The following is a 25301-nucleotide window of genomic DNA, read 5'->3' as shown; positions in this document are numbered from 1 at the left end:
TTTGTCAGGTTTTAACTTTTAAGATTTTAAGGTAATCTGATTACTGCTATGGACCATAATTTTCCCACCTGGTGCTCGCAGACACAAACAATATATGCCAAAATTGCATTAAATAAATGGTAAATGGGTTATTGCACAGCTTTTCTGACTTTAAAGACAACTATTAAAAGTGTGCGTGTGTGTGTGTGTGCGTGTACTGTACGCTTTTGCCATAAATTCTTGGCTAATAATCAGGTATGAGACCTTTTGTAAGGTCTTTTGGATGTTCCCTGGCATTTTTATCCACTTTGAGGCAAACCCACTGCTTTATTTTATTTATTTTTTATTATTTTTAAGCACATGAATCACTCGGACAGTGATATTTTATGTACTTTACTCCTGAACTTTTCAAAACAGTGTTTAGTAAGTATTCAGAGAAGAAATTTGGACTTTTCTTTCCCTGTTTTTATAATTTTTTTTTCATTCATCATGTCATGTTTAATTACTAATGTCCATAGTACTGTTGAAATTATGCCAGTGTAGACTTAGACCAGAGTTGTATCCAGGAGTATTATAAAGGATTATGGCCCTGATCTGTTTATATTTAGGTAACCTTGGCATAAACCTTCAGACAAGGTCGTGATGACATCCTACCGGATATGAAGTCGTCAGACACCCATGGATGAAACATTTTTTTTCCATTTTACTGCACGTAGTCGGCTTACTTGGCATTGTTTGGACCCAACTCACCAGCTAAGCTTGGACAGTTATGACCACCATGTAATAATACGTCATAGAGCTGCCTGTTTAACTTCCAAGTTTTAAATGGAGAGACAAATGGGATCTGAAATAGCATTTTTATTCCTATTTATGGGAAAGCAACTGATTGAGGTTGGAGGTCTTAAGTACTTAATACATGAGAGGCATATACTGTAGTTTTTCTAACTTTTGTTCTCTGACCTACAGGGAAAGTACATGGACATTGAGTTTGATTTCAAAGGAGATCCTCTTGGTGGAGTCATCAGCAACTGTGAGTAAGCCCCTGTTAAATGTTGCTTGACATGACACTTGCAGTGTAGTTATTTGCAAAGAAACCAATCTTAATATACATACCATATGAAGAATAAGAGGCCAATAGTTCATTGAAACTACTGTGCATTCTTTCATGAAACTGTCCAGACATTCATTGTATTGCCACCGATTTACCCCCCACGGAAGCCAATATCTAACTTAGACTGATCAAAACACACCCCCTCCACACTGTGACTCCCCCCTATTCAGTTCTTGTCTGTTTTTCTTTTATCTTGCCTCTATTCACATTGTTTTGTCTGTGCCGGATTCCCCGCCAGAGGTCACAGAAAACAACGAGAGGAGCTTATGTTTGAGGCACAAGTGACTCTGTTTGTTGGCTCAAAGTTAATTCCAGCACAAGACAGTGAGTGTGAGGAAGAGCCACTGACATGTGACTTCTCCAGAGAGAGCAGGCTGACTTGATTGCTGGAAGGGTCAATATGGATTATTTATTTTAATTTGTTTTAAATAGAAGCAACGCAACGGGTCCTCCTAGTTTTGTATCCTCCTAGTGTGTTTTCTTACCACCCGTCACCAAACAAAAAAATTACAAAACGTGTGCCTTGTCTTAAGATGACAGAATGGTTTGAATGGAAGCAATGGAAGGACATTGTAGCTCTATTCTGGTAAACGTGGAGTGGTTCTCTTTGTTCACACTTCTGTATCGCTACTGCCAGCCACTCACTAATGGCTGTTCAATTATTGATGTGCTTGAGCTCTGTGATTCACGGGCTGTGGGTGCCACAGATGCACAATCAGCCTGATCCCCAGGTCAGTGTATGACTGCAGTGCTTGCATTGCATTTGTCCCTGCAGTGCCCACTTATGTGTTGAGTCAGTTTGGGTACTCTGTATTTCAAGAGCCCATTTTGACATCAAATATGTCAGTCACTAAAAATAATAGGTGTGGGATGATACAGGTAAACCGCAGTTCTGTCCGTATCTTCAGTACATTTCGGTATGCATTTTGTGGATTAAGGTCCATGTTCTCTTGTTCATGCAAATCGTTTTTTGTTTTGTTTCTGTTTGGGTTTTTTTTACAAACCTGACTTGCACTCTTTCAAGGTACGCCAAATCCCTTCCCTTCTGACACTTCTTCTGACACACACCCACTGTGCGTAACCTGCTCAAGTGTGCACAATGACTAAAGAGGCATGCTCTTTGAAGTGTAACAGTGGCAGTAATTCCCAGAGAGTGGAGTTTTCTTGAGACAAGAATGCCATAGAAATCTATATGAATATGTCTCACCATCTTGGAGTCCTTCAGGTGTTTTTTTGAGCAAACTCCATGCGGGCTTTCATGTCTTGCACTGAGGAGAGGCTTCCGTCAGTCCACTGTGCCATAAAGCCCGACTGGTGGGGAGGGCTGCAGTGATGGTTGAATTTCTAGAACTGTCTCCCATCTCCCGACTGCGTCTGTGGAGCAGTGATCTTTGGCTTCTTCTTTACTTCTCTCACCACGGCTCTTCTCCCCCGATTGCTCAGGTTGGCCGGACGACCAGCTCTAGGAAGTGTTCTGGTTGTCCCAAACATCTTCTATTTAAGGATTATGGAGGCCACTGTGCTCTTATGAACCTTAAGTGCAGCAGAAATCTTTTTGTAACCTTGGCCAGATCTGTGCCTTGCCACAATTCTGTCTCTGAGCTCTTCAGACAGTTCCTTGGATCTCATGATTCTCATTTGCTCTGACATGCCCTGTGAGCTGTAAGGTCTTATATAGACAGGTGTGTGGCTTTCCTAATCAAGTCCAATCAGTATAATCAAACACAGCTGGACTCCAATGAAGGTGTAGAACCATCTCAAGGATGAGCAGAAGAAATGGGCAGCACCTGAGTTAAATGAGTGTCACAGAAAAGGGTCTGAATACTTATGCCTGTGTGATATTTGTTTTTCTCTCTTAATAAATCTGCAAAAATTTCAACAATACCGTTTTTTTTCTGTCAATATGGGGTGCTGTTTGCACATTGAGGCAAAAAAGTAACTTAAATGATTTTAGTAAATGGCTGCACTATAACAAAGACAGAAAAATTGAAGGGGGTCTGAATACTCTACGTACCCACTGTAAATCAAAACATGCGATGTGATGTTTCACCTTCACGGGGTGCTTGACTTACAACAGCCTTTGGAGCGCAGAGGGGTAGTTGTGCTTAAGCCGACGGCAAAATGCGCGCAACTACCAGATTTGACACATTTGTGTAGCTCGCAGGAAGGTGCACAAATGACAGATGTGAGCTGGTGAGTGAATGACTGTAGTGCGCTTAATAATTGACTGTTATTTAAGCACAATTCTTTCGAATGGTAAACTGCCTCTTATCCCGTGACCATTTGTATACTGTACATGTGACAATACAGTGGTAGAAGTAAAATATGCATAACAAATTCAAACATACAAAAATGTAAACAAACACTATGTGTGTAACGGTTGGATTAAGCGTGTGTCAACTAAGTGCAACAGTAGGATTAAGCAAGGGTTAATTGGTCATGCCTCCAGAAAGGGTTGCAGGCAGGACCAATTAACCCTTGCTTAATCCTACTGTTGCTCTTAGTTATAGTCTTAGAGGTTAAAATGTCGCTGAATTATGTATGACAGGCCACAGCATAACGTGTACATCCAATTGCTACGCACTCGTGGTGAGTAAAATAAAACAGAAGATGGCTTTTTTTGTGATTGCTTGCTCCCCCCAAATTATTATTGGAATGATTTATTTTCTTTACCTCAATGTTTATTTTTGTCTCATCCACTAAGAGAGGCCAAAACCCTCTTAAATATGGGATACGAGCTGTTGGGATGTATTATGCTAAACCACGGAATCTACTAGCTGCCGAGCTGCGGTCCGTCTCGCTATCCCTAATCAAGTGGCCACCCCTTACGGATACAAATGGCTCTCTACTTGAAATACCCACTAGAGGGACCAAAACAACGGATCGTAATAATATCAACTTCTATTTGTGACACCAAGTTCATCACTGCATTTCAAAAGTTGTGCTGAGTGTAATACACTCACTACCTCATTGTCATTATGTACGGATACCCAATTGTTGACTTCCTACTTGCACTGTAGAACACCAATGCAAATCCAGCCTTCTTGGAGCCTGCCAGCTATGCAGGTGACTTGACTTTGGTGACTTGAGTCACCAAAAAACACCTTTGTAGTCTCAAAGCGTATCTCAAAACATAGGCCTCATTTTATTGAAATGGAGTACAGCAAACCATTACATCAGGGTAAGGGAGGCTGCTAAAAATTACTTAAACCTAATGTACATTTGGCTCATTTCTACCCAGAGAGAGGGAATGTTGTCATCCTGCAGGGCAGCTGGCCATCTCTGTAGATAGTCTTTAATTAAGTCATGGTAACTCTAATGCGGTAAGCAGATGACGTTTCTCTTTTACTCATGTACTTTTCACAAGTAACTGGGAACCGGATCGAATGATGCCTGACATCTTTCTTACACGTATACTGAAATGGGAACGTAAACAGGAAAATTATTATAAACATTGACTTGGTCGCCATAACAATTTGACTACATGCTTTGTAAATAAGAAGCTGTACAGTATAGTACATCCAAAACCTTTCAAATGTATTGGAAATAAAAGCGGAAATGTTGATCTCTTACTGTACCGCAAAAACAAAGGGGACTGCCTCACTGCTTCAATACTTCTTGAGGGCATAGTGGAGAAGGTGAACTTCAGGCTGGTTGACCATGTATTTATTAAGATGGCCTAGTGAAATAACAGAAGAAAATGTTAAGCTATTATTAGTACTTTTTTTTTAACTGGCATTGTTTCCTTCTCTTGTTGTTTCGCTCTTTCAGATTTGCTGGAGAAGTCCCGTGTGGTGAAACAGCCAAGAGGAGAGAGGAACTTTCACATCTTTTATCAGCTCTTGTCCGGAGCCTCCGATGACACACTCGGTAGGTTTTAAGCACACTGCACATTTAATTGGACTATGCTTGGAGTCATGCATTTATTTTGACTTTTAAATAATTCACTGCAATGGAAGTTTGTTCATTAACTGAAATCCAACCAAGTACGTTTTTCAATGGGTATTCATGGAAGAGGGCCTCGCCCAGCTTGTTTACGAAATTCAGGTTTGTAAATGAGTGTCATAACTAACTGAGCTCTGTGGAGGGGAGTGTTGCATCACTTTGGATTTGAGTTCAGCACAGCTATTGAGTAGAAGGTAACGATTAAGGTTGTGAATCTCGGCTTGCCACTTTCGACCGTGAGGGAAAGAAATGCCAACACGGGAGTCGGACAAGTTTAGGCATCTCACACTCGAACAGAGTGTGTACTGTATGTGTATGGTACTATAAACAGAGTATGTGTAACGGTAGGTAATAGAAAGTGTGTCGCGATCGTGAGAAAATATGACTCAGTTCATGGGGTAAAAAAAAAAGCCACGGACGTTCGACTCGAGCTATCCGGTGAGTCAGCATAATTTCTGCCGTGTTTCTTAGTTGTGTATCTAAATTATAATTTTTCCATCAAAATCCCTTTCTCAGACATGTTTTTGTTTTATAGTTTGAGGTGTCATAAAAGCAAAAAATATTAGCTTCAAAGTTACTGTTCTACTTGACGTTTTGTATTCACTGAGGTTTTTTTGGGCTGCTTGTTGTTCAGAAAACAGTGTTTTTGGTGAAACCAACCCATGTTCTACTGCTGATTTACTAAAGACTGTCAAAAGATAGAAACAAAAAAAATGTATTCTGGTGGAAGAAAAATGCTCTAAAATGGCTGGCGAAATGGAGAGAACTGCTTCGAAAATGGCTGGCAGTGAATGAGTTAAGGACCTCTCATAAATGGCAATCATGCACAACCATACACAGAAAATGATTAATACGACTTAAATGAAACCTTAACTACCCAGATGTTATTTTCAAAGTATTTTCAGTATTTTTTTCAGTTTCCTCTTTTCATTAGTTAAATTTGTATGTCAGATGGCAATCATATGTCCTTATTACTAGGTTTAGAATTGCATTCATTCATTTATTAAAAAAATAAAAATAAATGTGTGGACATAAAAGTAATGACAATTCACCAAGATGTGGCGTGAGCATTCACAAGCATAGTGCACCTGGACAAACACATGGCCGACGCTTTAATGCCACCATCTTCCTGCTTAACAAACACCACAGAGAACAAAGGGGGGCTGTGAAACCTGTTCCTTGTATTTGCTTTTCCGCAGATAGAGAGCATTGTTTTTATGCCCTGCACACAGGATAAGAACATAATGGCCATTGACTCCAGCGCATACAGAGAAGAGAAGGCTTGATGCAGTTATAGTTTGCACAACCACTGATGAATTCCAACGTGTGCTCCCACTCGCCAAATCAATTTCTTTGCTGTGCATACTGGGGTTTAAACATGGTAGTTTTCCTTTTTGTGAGTGAAGTTCCGTCTGTCTACATGGAGTGCGAATTCACCCGTAGCACCAATTTATATCTTGAAATTGTCAAGTAATTTCTTGAAGGAATACAGCTGGGGATTTTATTCAAAATGGCTATTTCTACCTCTCAACCTTGAATTTCACATGAATGTCTCATTCCCAAGTGCTTGACAAATTGCTCCAGTTCAAATACAGTATCTGTCCCCTTAGTCAATATTAAGTTTGCATGGCAAACAAAATAAATGTCTTGCACTTTGAAATGCTTTTTTTTTTTTTTTTTTTTCCCCCTCCAATTGTTTTACACTGTACAATGACAGTTAAGGCTCTTTATTGTATTACGCTACTGTCCAAGATGATATGGTTATTAATTTGACACACTATATATTACATCATTCTAGTTTCAAACAGTGGGACAGTGGAAGACTGGTTAGAGCGTCTGCCTCACAGTTCTGAGGACCCAGGTTCAATCCCCGACCGCGCCTGTGTGGAGTTTGCATGTTCTCCCCGTGCCTGCGTGGGTTTTCTCCGGGAACTCCGGTTTCCTCCCACATCCCAAAAACATGCATCGTAGGTTAATTGACAACTCTAAATTGCCCGTAGGTGTGAATGTGAGTGCGAATGGTTGGTTGTTTGTATGTGCCCTGCGATTGGCTGGCAACCAGTTGAGGGTGTACCCCGTCTCCTGCCCGATGATAGCTGGGATAGGCTCCAGCACGCCTGCGACCCTAGTGAGGAGAAGCGGCTCAGAAAATGGATGGATGGATAGTTTCAAACCACTGACTGTTAGTATCATATGCCCCAATAATAGATATGAAGGTGTTATAGCCAGATGACAGCTGTAAATTATGCCTGTGATTTGTGTGTATCAGAGAAACTGAAGCTGGACCGGGACTTCAGCAAGTACAACTACTTGAGCCTTGATTCCGCGGTGGTAAACGGCCTGGATGACGCCACCAGCTTTCGGACAGTCAAAGTGAGTACAGCAAACATGATTCCATGGCGTTCAATTGAGACTAAAATATTTGTCTATGCCTTTAGGTATGTAAATTGTTAAAGGAGAATTGAAAGATCAGACAGTGTGATTTCTCGTCACTTCGAAACAGTCTCACAGTAAAGATTGCGAAAAGTCCACAACAGGTTCCTTCCCACAGGCTGTAAAACTTGAACTCTCACATTCATGTTGATTAGCCATATGCAAATCACTCTAAGGCCATACTTACGCTAGGCCTTTTGAGCTGTGCCGGACATGGGCACAATTCGGTGTCATTAATGTAAAAATGTTCCTAGTTTTGTTTAGAGTCCTTGTTGGGGGAAAATAATTTGAAGGCATGACTTTGACATGTTGAACTACTCAAGCTTTGGTCAAATTCATTAACACGTCTTCACTTTGTGTCCAGTCAAACCATTCATTTTCAGTGAGACATTAGTTACTAAGCGGTTGTAAAATGAAAGCAAATCTCAGTCACGTGGGGTGTGGTTCTGATATGTTCTGGCAGTCTGAGACACCATCACCATGGAATTAAAGCTTGGCTTCTGTTCTGTTCTGAATGATTAATGTCTTCTTAATCAGAATGATTTTATTTGCCATCCCCAGAATGCAATGCAGATTGTGGGCTTCATGGAGAACGAGGTACAGTCAGTGCTTGAGCTGGTGGCAGCTGTTCTGAAGCTTGGCAACATCGAGTTCAAGCCAGAGTCACGCTGTAATGGCACAGACGAGAGTCGCGTCAAAGATAAAAATGGTACGGGTTAATGGACATTTAACAGGATGTGGAGATGGGAAGCTGCAATTTCTGTGATTTGATCATTTACAATCATTTTCAGACACAACCAGATGACCAACTGTTAAGCCACTGCCCCCTATTGGATCAATATAAGTGTCACATTATTACTCGTCACCAACTATGTAATTGCTGCATGTTGTCACAGCCGCAGCTAGTTTCCTCTAATATTGTTTTTTTTCCTCCCCGTGCCAAAGGATAATCCATTTTGCACTTCCTTTGATAAATAAAATCTTTTTTTTTTTTTTTTTTTTGCAATATGGCATTTCAGGAAAAAAAATCTAAATGCACACATTCGTAGGTAATCAAGCAGATCTAATGCTGGTTGAGTTTGGAATATTCTATATTTTTCTTAATACATAAAAGCCCCTTATACTAGTTTGTTTGGTATATTGCAGAAGTTCAAACATTGTGGAGCCATCATAGTGAGCAACAAGGAAGATGCTTTGAATGGAAAATACGTATGATCTATATCTGCAAAAATGCCCGAGCACAAACATATCAGAGGGTGGAATCAGTGGCTGATAAACAAGCTGACATTCTTTACCAAACCAGGTTCTTGCCCAGGAGCAAACTGAAAGGGGGAAAAAAAATGCTTTGACTTTAAAGCCACTATTTGCCTCTTTCCTCCTATTGCTAACAGTGGTTGTTTGTAGTTTTACCCATGTGTTCCCGTTTGTCTGATGTGCAGATTTGAAAGAGATGTGTGAGCTGCTGGGGATCGAACAGGCGGTGCTGGAAAGGGCATTCAGCTACCGCACCGTTGAGGCAAAATTGGAGAAAGTGTCTACTACCTTGAACGTGGCCCAGGTCAGAGGGAAGGTTATGCATGTGAATAGAAATGGTTAAAACAAGACCATTTGTGTTCTATGCGCACACACTTGTACTCGCTCACTCTTCCCTGCTTCACGAGCTGCCACCTCTCATCCATGTCAATGTTACATCAAAACCTTTCAATTATAGATGAGTTGTATTCCTCTTGGAAATTCATTTGTGGGTCATATTTTAGAGGTTAGTGGGTTCACTAAAGTTATTGTGCACATAAAATGAATTCTGTAAACCTGCTGCATTAAAACAAAAATGTGTTACTATCACCACTGCTTGTAATTGACCTGGGATGATGTCCTATTTGTAATCAGCAGGTTTGTTTTTAATTCCTCTGACATTGAATCTTTTTTTTTTTTTACTTTCAGGCCTACTATGCTCGAGATGCCCTTGCCAAAAATCTCTACAGCCGTCTGTTTAGCTGGCTTGTTACTAGGATCAATGAAAGCATAAAAGTAAGGAGTGTCCATAATGTGATTTTGTATTGTCGCTGTCAGGCGGAAAACTCATGTCTAAATATGGTCCTTCCTTTCCTTTTTTCCCCCCCGCAAATCGATACTATTGGTCTGTCCCCACGTCATCTGTTTTTTATTTTTTATTTATTTATTATTTTTAAATGCGTTTTTAACCGATTTAAAGAGTTGAAAATAGCCTGATGATAAATCTATTAACTCTCTTCAATGCTGGAACTGTTGTAAAACGACATCTCTACCCTCACTCTGCAGGTGCTGTACCATTATTAGACAATAATGAATACAAATACTGTAGTTAAGTTAAAAACAAAATAATAATTAAGGTAAATGGATTGCTGTAATGAGTCATGCGAGATTGAAGCGAACAGCCACGAAGTAGGTTTGTGGTTGGATTCATTTGCGCCTGTTACACAGCTTCGACAGCTCACACTGTAGTAGTTTTATTTATTGCATCACTCATGGCTGAAGACCTTTGCAAAAGAGTTCCGGAAAATATGCTGGCAATGTTTCCTACCATTATGACGGCATTGTAAGGTATAATTTGATGATTTGTTTTGAAAAGGAGTAATTTTGGAGATGCAAGGATTCTGCCCGACAGCTACGATATATTTAATGCTGCATAAGGTTGGTACCACACCACTTGCCCTCTATAATTCTAATACTGACAAAATCCTCTGCCTGTAGGCACAAACTAAAACCCGCCACAAGGTCATGGGTGTGCTGGACATCTATGGTTTTGAGATATTTGAGGTAGGAAAACTGAAACATTTCTGTTTTTTTTCTGTCTGTCTGTCTTCCTGCCTGTGTCTCATGAGGACAGAATCTGACCAACCATCCATTTTATCAGCTTTGAAAGGATTTTGCCCCAGGCTGTTGTGTGACTGTGTGTGAGTGGTGGCGTACCTGTGAGGAGCTTATCACCACAACTGTGGACTGATAAAAGCATATTCATGTTGGATTAGTTCAGCTTTACTGCTCTCAGGGGTAAAATCCGCTTTCGTTGCGCGTTGATTTCAACACTAATATCTATATGGCAAAGTGAAACAAACTGAACTCGAAGATACTGGTCAACGCACTTTCTTGTCTGTGTGCGTGCGTGTGTGTGTGTGTGTGTATGTAAAAACATTTTCAAAATTCCAAATACAGGGGTCCTTGACATACGACATTTCGAGGTTACGAAAAGTGCTTGGCGTAATAATACGTTGTCACGTTGTCCCCGCTGTTCTTACTGGTTGTCATTTGATTGGTTTATATTTATGGCATAGAAGGTTTTTTTTTTTTTTAATTTTTTTTATTTTTTATTTTTTAAATACCAATATTTACTGTACTAATGACGTTTCAACGTTACGGGCGGCACATACGTCCCCTCAGGGCATATATTACTATAATTGTCTTTACTACTGCCTTAGCCGAGGTTAGTGATAAACTACCGCACATTCCAACAAAATTCGTGTTACGTTGTTGCTGTTAACATAAAGTGAGGACGCCCTTACATTGAAACCCTAACAAAAATTTTAATTCCCTTTCTGGGATTAAAATTATTAAAATACACAGACCTCATTCCCGTCCTATAATTTCTATGTATTTATATATTCTATCCAATGTTATTTATATGAGCATGGAAAGCTGCAGTCATTCTCAACGTGTGGTACTAGTAACGTAGGCTTCCTCCAGTAGTAAGCGAAAGAATCATGGAAAAAAATTTCAAAATGTGCATAATGTTAGTGGACTAAAAATTTTTTTTTAAATCCAGTTCAGTTGCAGTATATTTGACTTTTAAGTACAATACATTTGCATTTCAAAAAACATTTTTTTTAACTGGTTGCTTTTTAAACCTTGATTTAGCGATATACAGTAAAATGTGAGAGGTGATGAGTGCTCGGTATGAATAAATGGTAGAACAACTATTCTTTGCCATGTTGCTTGAATGTCCCCCAAACCCTTCATTCATTGCATTTTGTCATACGTTTTTTCATACCACTGCTCATTCACTTCACTCACTCTCAAGCCATTCCTCTCCTCTTGACTGTTGTCCCGTGTCTTGGTCACCAGAATGCAGTAAGTAACACCAGCCTGCTGTTTGCTGTGCTTTACGCATGCTCTGATCCTCCTAATTCTGCTGTTCACTAAAAGACAATTTAGGTTCTCCCAGTGTGCAGCACAGCCACATGGCTGTAGAGATGCAAACGCAACCCTTGCATCACTTGAGCAATGACATTCACTCTGTTGGCAGGCACCCAGTAAATATCAAAATGCATCAGGCCTGTAAAGTGTGAATAAGTCCTCCAGTTAATCGGGGTCCATCAACAGGCTGTGTTTTGTGTTTGTTTCTCAGAGGCAACGCAAACATGGTCCACCTACCTTGTTGTTTGAGATCGCTCATATTTTTCTGATGTGGTTGTTCTTTTAATTGCCAACAGAGTGTTTCTGATGTGTTATTGTGTTGTTAATTTTTTTTTTAAATGGTAATTTTTAGTCTCTTTTGAGGAGTGGTTGTTATCTGAGCTGGTTCGGATCATATTGAGAACTAAAGTTTCAACCGAATGTATATTTTGAAATGTACACTATATTTAAACATATTAACTCATTCACTGCCAGCTGTTTTGAAAGTAAGATTCCCCATATTGCCAGCCGTTTTAAGGCATTTTGACTAATCTTTCAAGATCCACAGAATATTGTGTTCTGTGACAATAAAAGCACCGAACCTACCAAAAGAGAGTACTTTTGTCTTTCAACATTTTCTACCTTTCTACCTTTTTTGGTTCTGTGGTAATCGGCAGTAGAACATGGGCTGGTTTCACCAAAAACAAACAAAATTAGCTTTTTTTGTGGAAAACGTCAAGAACAACAGTGACTTTGACGGTAGTATTTTTTACTTTTGTGACAACTCAAACTATAAAAAAAAAAAAAAACAATACCAAAAAGGGCTTTTGGCAGAAAAATAATTTATTTACAGATATAAGAAACGCACCATGTGCGATGCTAACTCGCCGCATTGCTTAAGTTCAACATCGGTGGGTTTTTACATGCCTTTCGTCATTCATTCCAGGACACATACTCTGTCCATACCAGAGGTGTGGACTCGAGTCACAACTTGGACTAAAGTGAGACCCGAGTCATGAATTTGTTGACCTTAGACCCGACAATATGTTACTTGCAAGACTTGCTACTCGACTTGGGCAGCTATGACTCGGACTTGAACCCATTGACTTAAGAACTTTGACCAAAGCACTGAGATACCAAAATTCGTAGCTTCTCTTTCAATGGCTATATGTGTCACTTTTGTTATACTACAAGAAAATATGAGGAGTGACACCGTAATGAAAAATTTTGATCAGTCCCCAGTTTTCTTATAAAGGTTCTTTTTTTTTTTTTAAATAAATGTTTTGGGATAAATATGGATTTTAAAATATTAAATATATAAATGCAGTGTATAATATTTACAGATTATCCATCCATTTTCTGTACCTCTTATCCTCACTAGGGTCTCAGGCGTGCTGAAGCCTAAACCAGCTATCTTCGGGCGAGAGGCAGGGTACACCCTGAACTGCTCACCAGCCAATCGTAGGACACATATAACAAACAACCATTCGCACTCACATTCACACCTATGGACAATTTAGAGTCTTCGATCAACCTACCACGCATGTTTTTGGGATGTGGGAGGAAACCGGCGTACCCGGACAAAACTCACGCAGCCACGGGGAGAACATGCAAACGCCACACAGGCCGGGCCGAGATTTGAACCCCGGTTCTCAGAACTGAGCCAGTCGGCCACCGTGGCTATTTACATATCAATTAAATATACATATTATAATTATTTTGTTGTTAAAATGACTCAAATACTCAACTTAAGTGTAGGACTTGAGACTTGGTCCCATCTCTGGTTTATACTATACATATACATATTCTGTTCAAGTGTGAGATCCCTAAACTTGCCAGACTTCAAATGTGTTGGCTTTTCTCCCCCTCATTATTGACATCACAAGCTGAGATTCACCACCTAAATATTTATCTTCTACTCAAAAGCTGTGCTGTGCTAAAATCCAAAGCGACAGAACGCCACGATCTACAGAACTCTGTTAGCAGTGGTTTACAAACCTGAATTTCACAGACAAGCTGGGTGAGAACCTCTTCCACACCCTGCCCCATTGAATATCGCACTTGACAAATATACTGTATATGTCGGTGGCAGTAAATGGTTGGATTCCAGTTAACGAATGTAAACATCTACGGTAGTGAATGAGTTAAGGTACAAATGGAAAAATTTGCGTACTTATTCAAAATAACATTTTGCTTAAAAATGAGGATCGTTGTCACATAAAATTGGGGTTTTAGGAATATTCCCATTTCAGCCTTGTGTCTGCTGCCGCTTGCCTTGCTTTGTTGCTAAATGTGTGAGTGAGTTTTTAGCGGTGGAGGTGACTGCGGTTTCTCGGTAAAGGGAAATGGAGCTTTAAATGAGAAGCAGATTACCTTTTTTGGTTTGTGTTCCCATTTGCTTGTCATTGAGAAACCTTGCCGTGTCCTTCACTTGATAAGTTCTTACACTAAACACGCTTCTAACCACCTTATTGCTGTAGCAAATAATGTCTAACCCAGCACGCAGCACAATTAGGCCATCTGCCAGGATGTGTGACTCTACCCTCAATGGGTCATAATTAACAATAGTTATAATCGCCTGTAAATGTTTAACAAGCATATAGGAGTGATTACTTAAATTGATTTATCCTAAGGGCCCATCTGCTTACACTAGGACGATTAATAGTAATTTGTAGTTCACTGTTCACATTGCGTAAATGTGTGTATTGAAAAACGAGGTAGCCAAATTTCAGATCTGCTAGAATTAGACCATGTAACCTAACAGATGTTCTGTTTTTTTTTTTGTTTGTGTGTGTGTTTTTGTTTTTTAACACAGAATACTCTTCACTAAAGGAAATGCAAGCTCTTCTCAGTGGGCTATTGTACGCGTCTGACAGTAGTGCTGATGTTAAAAGGAAAGAGAAACTGACTAAAACTTGCAAGGTTTAGCGAAGTGTCATTTAGCACGGACTGATTTGAGAGCTATGACATTATACAAATAATTAGGCATGAGAATGCATTTTGTGCTACAAGTCCAGTGGGGGAAAAAAGAGCCATGATCAGATATTAAGCCAAATATGTCAACCTTTTAGTTAAGCAAAAAAAAATAAAAAATAAAAATCAGCATCACCCATTAACTTTGAAAGTTATCAATGAGTGAAACTGCTTTTCTGCCCCTACTCGCACAGGACAACAGCTTTGAACAGTTCATCATCAACTATTGCAATGAGAAGCTGCAGCAGATCTTCATTGAGTTAACTCTCCGTGAGGAGCAGGAGGAGTACGTCAGAGAGGCAAGTTTGGATATTCATATGCAATGTTGGGATTATTACTTTGGAAAATGTCGTTGGATACAACTGCAAATTAAATTGATGATAAGGTAACAGTAGAGTGACTTTCAATTTCTCAAAGTAATATAACCAATTACATTTGGTTACATTTTGATTAATTTTCTTAATTTTGAATCAATGCATGAACAGGACCCTTGGATTTTTCTGCAAAAGAAATGGATTAAAACTATATATCATTTTGGAATTAACCACACATTTAATTTATTTGTTGAATAGTAAACTGGCAACATGAGGAAATGTAGATTAACAAAAAATGTTTGTTACATTATATGTGTACAACGTGGCAAAAATGATACCATGTTGATTTAACAATTGTGGGGAGAGGGGGGCGGGGTCAATAGCCACTATCATCACACTAATGTTAACAGCCTTCTACCTCATTACAGTATTTTGTTGTGTGTCCGTCTTTCCATCACCTCCTCTGGAGAGTGAAAAATGGAGGTGATCCCCTAATCCAGCAAGAGTAAACAATCCCTGTTGTGGCCCATCAAGATCTGCTTGTTTTCAAAGTCCTATGTGTATGAGTGGTGACCCCTAAACTCCTTCCCTACAAACACTACTGCTAATTTTCTGGCCACTTGCCAGTGTACAGCATGGGAAAATACCACAGGCCTGTCGACAGGAGAGAGTCTCACCAATCAGAAATTGCTCTGATCGTCCATCAGTATGAGCCACGCCTTCTTTGCACTCACCCCCTTCCGAATATCTGTCACATTATTTACATCAACTGAAGCTGTGTTCCCAGCCCATTACTCGCTGTGATTTAGAAGTTCACAAAGCAGGGTTTTTTTTTTTTTTTTTTTTTTTTTGGTGTAGAATTTTCTTTCAAAGCCACTTTTGAGAGTTGACTTGAAATATGTGATGTTGTCCCCATTGTCACAATACAGTACTGCTTGAATCTCCATTCTTTTTTCCCATACTGACATTGTGTTTACAGATGTAATGGGAAAAGACTCAGCGAGGGTGTTCGGAGGAATTTTCCTTTTGTGACTATCATCAAACCAGCGTTTATTCTTCATTGTCAAGCCATTGTAACTCTGACCTTAATTTTCTTTTGTTGCAGGGCATCGAGTGGACCAACATTGAATATTTCAACAATGCCGTTATCTGTGACCTCATTGAGAATGTAAGTCTGATTCCTACCGATGGGAGAGAAGGGGGGGGGGGGGGGGGGGGGGGAGGACATCGTCGAGCACTCTAATGAAAAATAGATTCTACACTGAATTAATACCCTCTTTTTGTTCAATGCACCACCAGAACCAAAATGGCATCATGGCGATGTTAGATGAGGAGTGCCTGCGTCCCGGAACAGTGACAGATGAGACGTTCCTTGATAAACTGAACACTGTCTGTGCTGAGCACCAGCATTTTGAGAGCCGTCTCAGCAAGAATTCAAAGTTCCTCAACGACCACAGCTTGCCTCACAGTTGCTTCCGCATCCAGCACTACGCCGGGAAGGTACTGGATGGGAATCTACAGGGGGCAGTTTTTGCACTTGAAATTGCTTTTTAAAATGTTTCATAGCAGACCAATTTAGTTACTATATATATATACTACTGTAATAAGGCAACAAACTAAGCCACGGGTGTGAAAGTCATTTTCTTGGCAGTTCGGGTTTCCCTTACAGGACATTATGACTCATAGAATTGAAAAGAGAAATCTGACGTTTTACAAGATTATACCTTTTATTTCCCTCAAAATACACAAAAGAAATAGCTTTACTCTGTAAAGATACAACTTTATTCTTGAAAAAGATGTTCCTCTTTAAAGGAAAAAATATAACTTCACACCAAATATTAAATATGACTCATATAAAAGTATAATAGATGAAAAGTCGGTCTTGTGAAAAGATTCCTTCCCCCCTCAAAATTAACGCATAAAACAAAACAAAGGCACTCAGTTGAACTTAATCTTTTTTTTTTTTTATAACATTCTTAATAGTCATACAAGGGGCATTATGACTCAAATGTGTTATCACTTCATCATATTACATATACACAATTGTCCCAGCATTTTATTTAATTTGAAATAAGAAGTAATGGGATATGGTGGCAACCAAACGCCTATTCTGGACTGTCTATTCACTTTAACATTTCCTATATCATCCATCCAATCCATTGCCCATGCCACTTATCCTCACTAGGGTCGCGGGCATGCTGGAGCCTATCCCAGCTGACTCTGGGCGAGAGGCGGGGTACACCCTGAACAGGTCACCAGCTAATTGCAGGGCACATATAAATAAACAAACCATTTGTACTCACATTCACACCTACGGGCAACTTAGTCTTCAATTAACCTACCATTCATGTTTTTGGGATGGGGGAGGAAACCGGAGTACCCGGAGAAAACCCACCCAGCCTCGGGGAGAACATGCAAAGTCCACACAGGCTAGGCAGGATTTGAACCCGGGTCCTCAGAACTTTTCGGCAGATGTGCTAGCTAGTCATCCACCGTGCCCCGCCCATCCCCCCCAATATATAGAATTTGGCTTTTTAATTGTTTTATGTCCTGTTATTGTGTTGCTTGATTGCTTTTAACTATGTTTGTGTGGTCACTGGAGTGGCTTGAAAGGGGCCTTTAAATAAAAGGAATTATTTTCATTGTTAAATATTTAAGTATAACACTGTTGTTGAATTTAAGTTCAGCAGAGATATGAGGGATGCTTGCAATATTTGCAACAAATGAAGGAAAATTAAAATATTAGACCAGATCTATTTCCAAAATGAAAAGGGCAAAATCCATTTTGAAAGAAACATGAAGTGTACACTTTTTTTGCTTTAATGTGCCACAAGAAATGACCAGAGTGGTGAGTTTGAGACAAGTGCACTAAGCAATTAGAAAACATCAAATGGTGTGATGTAATGGATTCACCCCCCCTTTGTGTCAAGGTACTGTACGGCGTTGAAGGCTTTGTGGACAAGAACAATGACCTCCTCTATCGGGACCTCTCCCAAGCCATGTATAAGGCCAACCACAGTCTGATCAAACAGCTGTTCCCGGAGGGAAACCCAGCCAAAGTCAACCTCAAGAGACCGCCCACTGCTGGCTTCCAGTTCAAAGCGTCAGTGGGCATTTTAATGAGGAACCTTCAGACTAAGAACCCCAACTACATCCGGTAGCGTGTTTGTGTGTGTGCGCGTGTGTGTGCGTGCGTGCGTGCGCTGACATTAACAGTGCAACATTTTGCATCCTTCCATATTTTTGCCAGGTGCATCAAGCCCAATGACAAGAAGGCACCCCACATCTTTACAGAGTCTCTGGTTTGCCACCAAGTGCACTACTTAGGCCTGATGGAGAACGTCCGTGTGAGAAGGGCCGGGTACGCCTTCCGACAGGCGTATGAGCCCTGCCTGGAGCGCTACAAAATGCTCTGCAAACGGACCTGGCCACACTGGAGAGGGCCTGCCAGGTAATGGTCATGTTTATTCACTGGCACCAGTTATCAGGCAGGCAGGGGGGGGGGGCCCAATTACTGGGACCTGTGCCAGAACACCTTTTGAGGCTTTTAGTGAAAATGTGCTGCAGTGAGTTTACAGCAGCTAGTCCCAGGGAAAAGACTGTGACCAGTGCTAATAGGCTGCTGTTGGAGTGGTCAGCTCCCAGGTGGGATTGTGTGCAGCTGCGCGACTATGAATCTGGTTCAAGTTGTGCAATAGCGCATAATTTTTCCCGAAAATAAATTATTTTAGAATGACATGGACATTATTTCCTAGCTCATTTTGCAGCATTTTTATGAGATTTTTCTTCTACGGTACATCAATGATTCTCAAAGTATGGTGGTACGTGGGCTCCCTCTTGTGATTGATGAATCACTGCTCAAGTACAGTTCAGTTGTATTTAAGTTTGACGTTCAATACATTTACATTTAATATTTAAGAAATAATTGTTTTTAAAAATGTAATTCTGTACAATTTTTATTTAACTTGTATGTGCTATACATTTTAAGTGAAGTGTTAAAGTTCAAACTGTGCATCATGTTACAGTGGCTTACAATAGTAAATGTAATTTTTAGGACTAAAACATTTGTCTCATTTTCAATTAAGACTGCTACGTGACTGTATTCTAATGTAAGTCATGGTGGTGGTAAAAGACTTTGATAAAGCTCTTGTATTGGATATATTGTTGCAATGTTTTTATTATTGTATCTAGCAGTCAGTGTTTATATTGCATATAGAGAAGGTTGCTTGGCCTTTATAATATTTTTTTTACCTCTGCTATATCACACATTTTCTCAGAAGAATAATGTGCATATTTCATAGGGCCTCACTCACCACGCTCACATAAGCACATATAAAATGCCGCATACTCAAGATATGCAACGTTCCCCTTGTGAACCACAGAATGTGGAGGCATTTTATCGTTATCAGTCTTTGCCTTCCATATGAACCAGACTCATGTTTCACCAACTTTCCTGGTAAATCACATTCCTATCATGGTAATCAGTCACACTTCCTTCAGTCAACTTTGTTTGTTTCTCTTTATTTGTAACATATTCACTCCTTGTTTTATGTGCATGAGATTTTTAACCATGTTTTTTTATTTATTTATTTTATGTTTTTTTCTTTTCTTCTCCTCCCCCCTATAGAGTGGGAGTAGAAGTGCTGATGGCAGATCTTCAGGTTCCTGCTGAAGAATTCTCATATGGTCGTTCTAAAATCTTCATCAGGAATCCTCGAACGGTAAATCCACAGCACAAGCATAAAGCGAGTCTGTAACCCTTGTTTTTATTTTTCTTATTTCTGTGTTTTGCCATATGTGCTCGAATGTCAAAAGGTTGTTCTCGTCTGTTTTCACACAATGTTTGTGAAGGTGGCGTTGTTCCGGGCCCCCTACTTAAAGTATCGCCTTCAACCAAACACATGCTTCCATTTAGCCATCACCGTCTTACATGGGAAATGAGCAACTTGACTTGGAACTTGGAGGCTCTTTAAGTGCTCAAACATGCTGCATTTAGTAGCTTTTTTTTCTCTCCATCAAAATACTTAGGAAAAGTGTAATTTGATATCTGCAGTATTACCAAATGGAATAAAAAGTCCCTTCATCATCTTCAAATTGGATGAAATAAAAAATCTGAAGGGCTGTAGGGCAAGAAAAGGTAGCAAAACCCTGGCGTTCATTGATTGTTCATTGCACTGCACCCATGGCTTTTACATATTCTTGTTACCAACCAGAAAAACACAAGGCTGTAAACAATCTCCTTGCCAGAGTTATGACTATAACAGCGATGTGAAGACCTAGGAGCATATGCCTTCTGGTGAAAATACAATCAATGACAATAAATGTGTTTGTATTGTAGTTAAGGAGAAGTGGATTTTTTTTCCTCCCTCCCCCCCGTGGGCCAAGCAGTAAAGTAGTATTATGTTCCCTTCTGAGGTTGCCGCTTGGACTTTGTATGAGATGTCACTGAATCAATATTTGCTCAGAGATAAACATTGCTCGCCTCATGATGAAGACGATAAAACACATTGTACTAGCCGACCTGAACGTCAATCCCTGTAAATTTAATAAAAGTCTTTTGAATTTGACACACCACAGAGAAAAGTGTTAACGACCTTGCAAAATTTGAATGATTTAAAAAATTATGAATACAGTACAGCCCCACAGATTGTCGCAGGGCTATCCACCACCTAGCTTGCAAGTAACTGGGGCTCTTCACTTGACAGGGACTTCTTATGTTCCAATCCACACTTGCCTCTTCTTCCTTACAGCTTTTCTTCTTAGAGGAGAGGAGGAGGCAATGCCTTCAAGACCTGGCCACACTCATTCAGAAAATCTACCGTGGCTGGAAGTCTCGCACTCATTTCTTGTTGCTGAAAAAGAGTCAGATTGTGGTAGCAGCGTGGTATCGTCGCTATGCGGTGAGAAGCAGTCTAGCTGAAGTAGCATAATCATTTGCAGCATAGAAACAACAGGAGTCAAGCGTTGCTCATTTGAATTGTTTTAATGTGGTTTGTCGACATTCTTTTCCACCTCACAGCAACAAAAGAAATACCAGAGGATCAAGAGCGCCACTACGGTGGTGCAGTCATACACTCGGGGATGGCAGGTGTGTCTTTTTTTTTTCCCTTAAAGAATTAAAAAGGATCCAGAAGAGAGCGAGAGAGAAGAAAGAATGTGGTGCAACATTGTAATACATTCTTCCTTCTTTTTGTCAGGCTCGCAAATTGTTGAGGGAGCTGAAACATCAGAAGCGGTGTGAGGAGGCGGTGACCACCATTGCAGCTTACTGGCATGGCACTCAGGTACTGATGTCTTCAATGCCGTCTTACATCCCCAGATTGTTTTTGCAAAAGCTGAAGGCCTTTTCCTCCTCCTATGCAATTCCGTTGAACTGTTATTTCAAATGTATGCATTTGACGCTGCGTCTTCTGCTGATCTTATAACTGCTACTTTGGTTTTATTTTGAATTTTATTTGATTTGTTTTTTTCCCCTTGATTCTCCTCTCTCTCACACTCTCTTCCTTACCTAACGGCACCATGAAACCCCCCAGGCTCGAATGGAGCTGCGACGTCTAAAACAAGAAGTGCGGAATAAACATGCCGTGACAGTAATTTGGGCATACTGGCAGGGAACAAAGGTATTTGATGTCATGTGTAGCTGTCCCGGCTGTCTTCTCGTCCCTGTTCACCAAATCCCATTATATTACATGACAATAAGTAACTGGGGCTATAGCTCATCTTATTAACACTCGCTCAGGTCATTTTATTATACACTGGCCCTTAGGTTGTCAGGTTTTCTCTGTTGAAATGTAAAGCGAAGCTGCTTATAAATACCGGTACATAAAACCACAATGTATGGCATAAAACCATGGTGATTTATATGCTACTAGTTTATAAAGTCTCTGTTTCATAGTCTTTGTAGCTCTTATATAGCTTATCAGAATTTACATTATCCATTCTCATATGAGTCACGGTTGTTTTTATCTTAGATATCACATTTCAAGGTCTTCAAACCTTCTGATAAGATCAACCCTGACTTATCCTTGATGCTGTTTGTGAGGTCTTTGCTCTCTGGCCAGATAATTTTAGCATCTAGCTAGTCTATTTTTCACATGGTTCCAAAAGTCATGAAGTTGATTGACGAATTGAATGACCTTCTACTGAAAATAACTACCTCCACGACTACCACCACTGTCTATCAGGCACGGAGGGAGTTGCGTCATCTGAAGGAAGAGGCGAGGAATAAACACGCCGTTTCGGTCATTTGGGCCGGCTGGCAGGGCACCAAGGTATTTGGGAAGCCTGCTGGATTGACTTGTAGTGACTTTGTGATTGGCCGCCTCCATCAATATCCCCCAAAACACCTTCTCATATCCATCAGTCTTCTCAGACCACTCCGTACATGTTTTTTTTCTTTTTTAACTAATCCAACCAAGCCCACGAATGACACATCTCGCATAGTGGTCACATACTGTGCATATAAAGTTTACACACCCGTGTTCAAATGGCAGGTTTTTGTGATGCAAAAATAATATAGACTAAGATAAATAATTTCAAGCGTTTTTCCACCATTAATGTGATCTATATTTGTGTTAAAATTGTTTTGTGCTGACACTGACTGCTATTTGAAACTGTTCATGATTCCCTCCACCCCAAAGCCTGATGCTGCCACCCCCATTCTTCACTGTACGTTTGGTGATGTGTTTGCGCCAAACGTACCTTTTGGAATTATGGCTATAAACTTCAACCTTGGTTTCATGGGACGATAGCACATTTTCCCACATGCTTTAGGGAAATTTCAAGTGCATTTTTGTAAAATGTAACCAGGGCATAGATGTTTTTCTTTGTAAGGTAATGCTTCCGTCTTCCCACCAAAGTGCTTAGCCCCGACAAGTGAAGAAAACGGGAGATTGCTGTCACATGTACTAAACAGCCAGGACTTGCCAGAAATTCCTGCAGCTCTTTCTTTTGCACCCTTCTCCTGACTGATACCTTTGAACATTGACATCCCACTGATGGAAGCTCTCTCCGGACCATGGCAAGATATGACCACAAAAAAGAAAAAAAAAAAGAAAAAAAGCCTATGAGAGGATCTGAACTTAATTTGGGATTAATCCGAGGCACTTCATATTGTGGCAGGTGTGTGCTGACTTCCATTTAACATGAGTTTGAATGTGACGGGTTAATTCTGAACACGGACACTTTTCAGTTATAAGAGGGTGTGCACACTTATTATTAACAATTATTTCAGTTTATTTTTACTTCCCCCTGTCCCAAAAAAAAAAAATGTTGAGCAGGTTAAGTATCATGGTACAATGGTGGAAAGTTCCCCAAAAAGAAATTTACATCACAAAACCCTGGCATTTGAACAGGGGTGTGTTGACTTATATTTATATATTATATTTACTGTTTTCAGCACAAATCCCATTCGGTCCACTAAACTCTGCATGCCGCGTGCTGCCTCCCTCCGCATGACAACTTTCTTGACTAGCCAACGCTTGTTTGCTCTTTGCAGTGCTGTGCCGTCACTGTTTCTCCACAGGGAAAGTTTGGAGGCCTTCAGGTGACATTTTCTGGCAGCATTTTAACAAACTCTTCATTGTCACTCCATGACAATATTTGAACATTCATTTCCTTTGCAGAAATGCCTGAAAAAGTAGTTGTTTGACTGTCAGTGTCATTGAGTATTTGTTTCTGAAGGGTGGAACAGTTGTCCACACGGAGTTTGTGTGCAGTGTCTGTATGTGTGTGCGGAGCGTTCGATGCTGTGTTTGATGTTTGCTCACCTTGGGCAATTCAGTGTCGCCCTCTTCTTCTGCTCATCTTCTCTCGCTTCGTTTTTTTTCCTTGTTATGTGTCCTCGCCCGTCCCCTGAACAGGCTCGCAGGGAGCTGAGGAGACTGAAGGAAGAGGCCAGGCGTAAGCATGCTGTTGCTGTGATTTGGGCCTGCTGGCAGGGACTAAAGGTACCGTAGCAGCCCTAAGGCGCAGCCATCACCCAGCCTACCAACTACTAACCAACCACCACCATCTCTCCTCCCATCTCCTTCAACTGTCTGTGTCCTAATTCAGGAAGCCAGTCTCTGCCTAGTGCAGACATCAGGCTTTGTTCCCAACGGCATGTTTTCGACTGTGTGCTACCTTCAATGCAATATAAAAACACACAATGGTGCCTTGAGATATGAGGGACCTGACGTATTTCAACATACGAGCTGTCGTTTGACTTTTTGTTTTGTTTTTTATTTTTTTGCTTTGATTCAAAAGCACGCAAACTTGAGATGCAAGCACTGTGTGATGCCAGTAAACGCAACTAACTAAGCAAGCTTTAACCTCACAGTTGAAGTTCATTGTCAAACTAAACATCAAAATAAGAATGACGTGTTGTGTATTCAAAACAACCACATAGCATAAAGCTACCCAACTTTAAGGCGAAGCTAACCCAATGGGAAACTCCATTGAGGGGCTAATGAATAACACCAATCTGGTGGTGTTATAACCCTTTTTAAGCAATGATTTTAACACAAACTGAGTTTGTTCCAGCATTTTTAAAAGATCATAACTTTGGACACATTTTTGACTCACGGGTCTGAGGCTGTCTTCTGTTGCTCTCTTTCATCCATTCAACTAACCCCATGTGACGCGCCATTGTTTTGTATTTAACCTGTCTTTTCTCTCCACTAGGTGTGTATTCAATTTGTATTTGTGCGTGCGTTTCTGTGGTGATTGTGTGATAACTGTCCATGTGGACATTGTTGCAGTGTTAATCTCTCATCATCCTAATTGTTCACCCTGCCCCTCACGATCCACTTTGCACCTGTTCACAACACACTTTCCACTATTAAGGTCTGCATGAAGGTCGTTTGCCATAAACGTCATTAACTGTTCCATTCGGCGGGGAATTTTATTGGATGTAATTGCTGCAGCTCGGCGTTAATACTTTCATTTTCTCCCTTCCGTTTCACCTCAAATGAAAGAGAAGCAGCAGATGATTGTCTTGTTTTTGTTTGCTTGTCCCTTTATAGGTACGCAGGGAATACAGAAAATTCTTCAGGGCAAATGCGGGGAAAAAGATCTATAACTTCACCATCCAGAGAATCGTAAGTAGGGCTTGAATGTATCATTCAATTGATATAAAACATAAAAATATATGTGCAAGGTACGAATATGTTCATGTATATAACTTCAAATAAGGGGTGCCCATGTTCAAAGTAAAGTCCTATATTCCCCTTGTAGATGCAGAAATACTTTCTGGGTTTGAAGAGGACCTTGCCTTCCATGTCACCCATTGACAAGAACTGGCCGGCCCGGCCTTACCGCTTCCTGGATACAGCCCACACAGAACTCCGCGGAATCTTCCACCTCTGGAGGGTCGGTCACAAAATACACATCAGCCACGTATCGTTCAAATTCTCTAT

The 25301-nt window shown here is 40.4% G+C and overlaps 1 protein-coding gene across 3 annotated transcripts in view; it reads left to right on the top strand.

Annotated features, from left to right (window-relative positions):
* The window catches only part of myo1b (myosin IB), a 70194-nt gene that overhangs the window by 39726 nt on the left and 5167 nt on the right, over positions 1-25301 (top strand). Inside the window, exons 7-27 of one of the 3 annotated variants that reach the window (XM_061791920.1) lie at positions 946-1009; positions 4862-4960; positions 7305-7408; positions 8030-8177; positions 8908-9026; positions 9410-9496; positions 10199-10264; positions 14785-14889; positions 16010-16072; positions 16204-16404; positions 17835-18061; positions 18155-18355; positions 19532-19625; positions 20655-20804; positions 20924-20992; positions 21102-21188; positions 21438-21524; positions 22089-22175; positions 23766-23852; positions 24909-24983; positions 25120-25254. In XM_061791920.1, coding sequence (XP_061647904.1) covers positions 946-1009; positions 4862-4960; positions 7305-7408; positions 8030-8177; positions 8908-9026; positions 9410-9496; positions 10199-10264; positions 14785-14889; positions 16010-16072; positions 16204-16404; positions 17835-18061; positions 18155-18355; positions 19532-19625; positions 20655-20804; positions 20924-20992; positions 21102-21188; positions 21438-21524; positions 22089-22175; positions 23766-23852; positions 24909-24983; positions 25120-25254 — 2355 coding nt within the window. The remainder of the gene's footprint in view (positions 1-945; positions 1010-4861; positions 4961-7304; positions 7409-8029; positions 8178-8907; positions 9027-9409; positions 9497-10198; positions 10265-14784; positions 14890-16009; positions 16073-16203; positions 16405-17834; positions 18062-18154; positions 18356-19531; positions 19626-20654; positions 20805-20923; positions 20993-21101; positions 21189-21437; positions 21525-22088; positions 22176-23765; positions 23853-24908; positions 24984-25119; positions 25255-25301) is intronic. The other 2 variants (XM_061791921.1, XM_061791922.1) reach the window with 2 other exon arrangements.

Source organism: Phyllopteryx taeniolatus, chromosome 12 (genome assembly GCF_024500385.1).
Source record: "Phyllopteryx taeniolatus isolate TA_2022b chromosome 12, UOR_Ptae_1.2, whole genome shotgun sequence".
Classification (NCBI taxonomy): Eukaryota; Metazoa; Chordata; class Actinopteri; order Syngnathiformes; family Syngnathidae; genus Phyllopteryx; species Phyllopteryx taeniolatus.
Note: the sequence above shows the minus strand (reverse complement) of the source record. Positions and strands in the feature narration are given on the sequence as shown.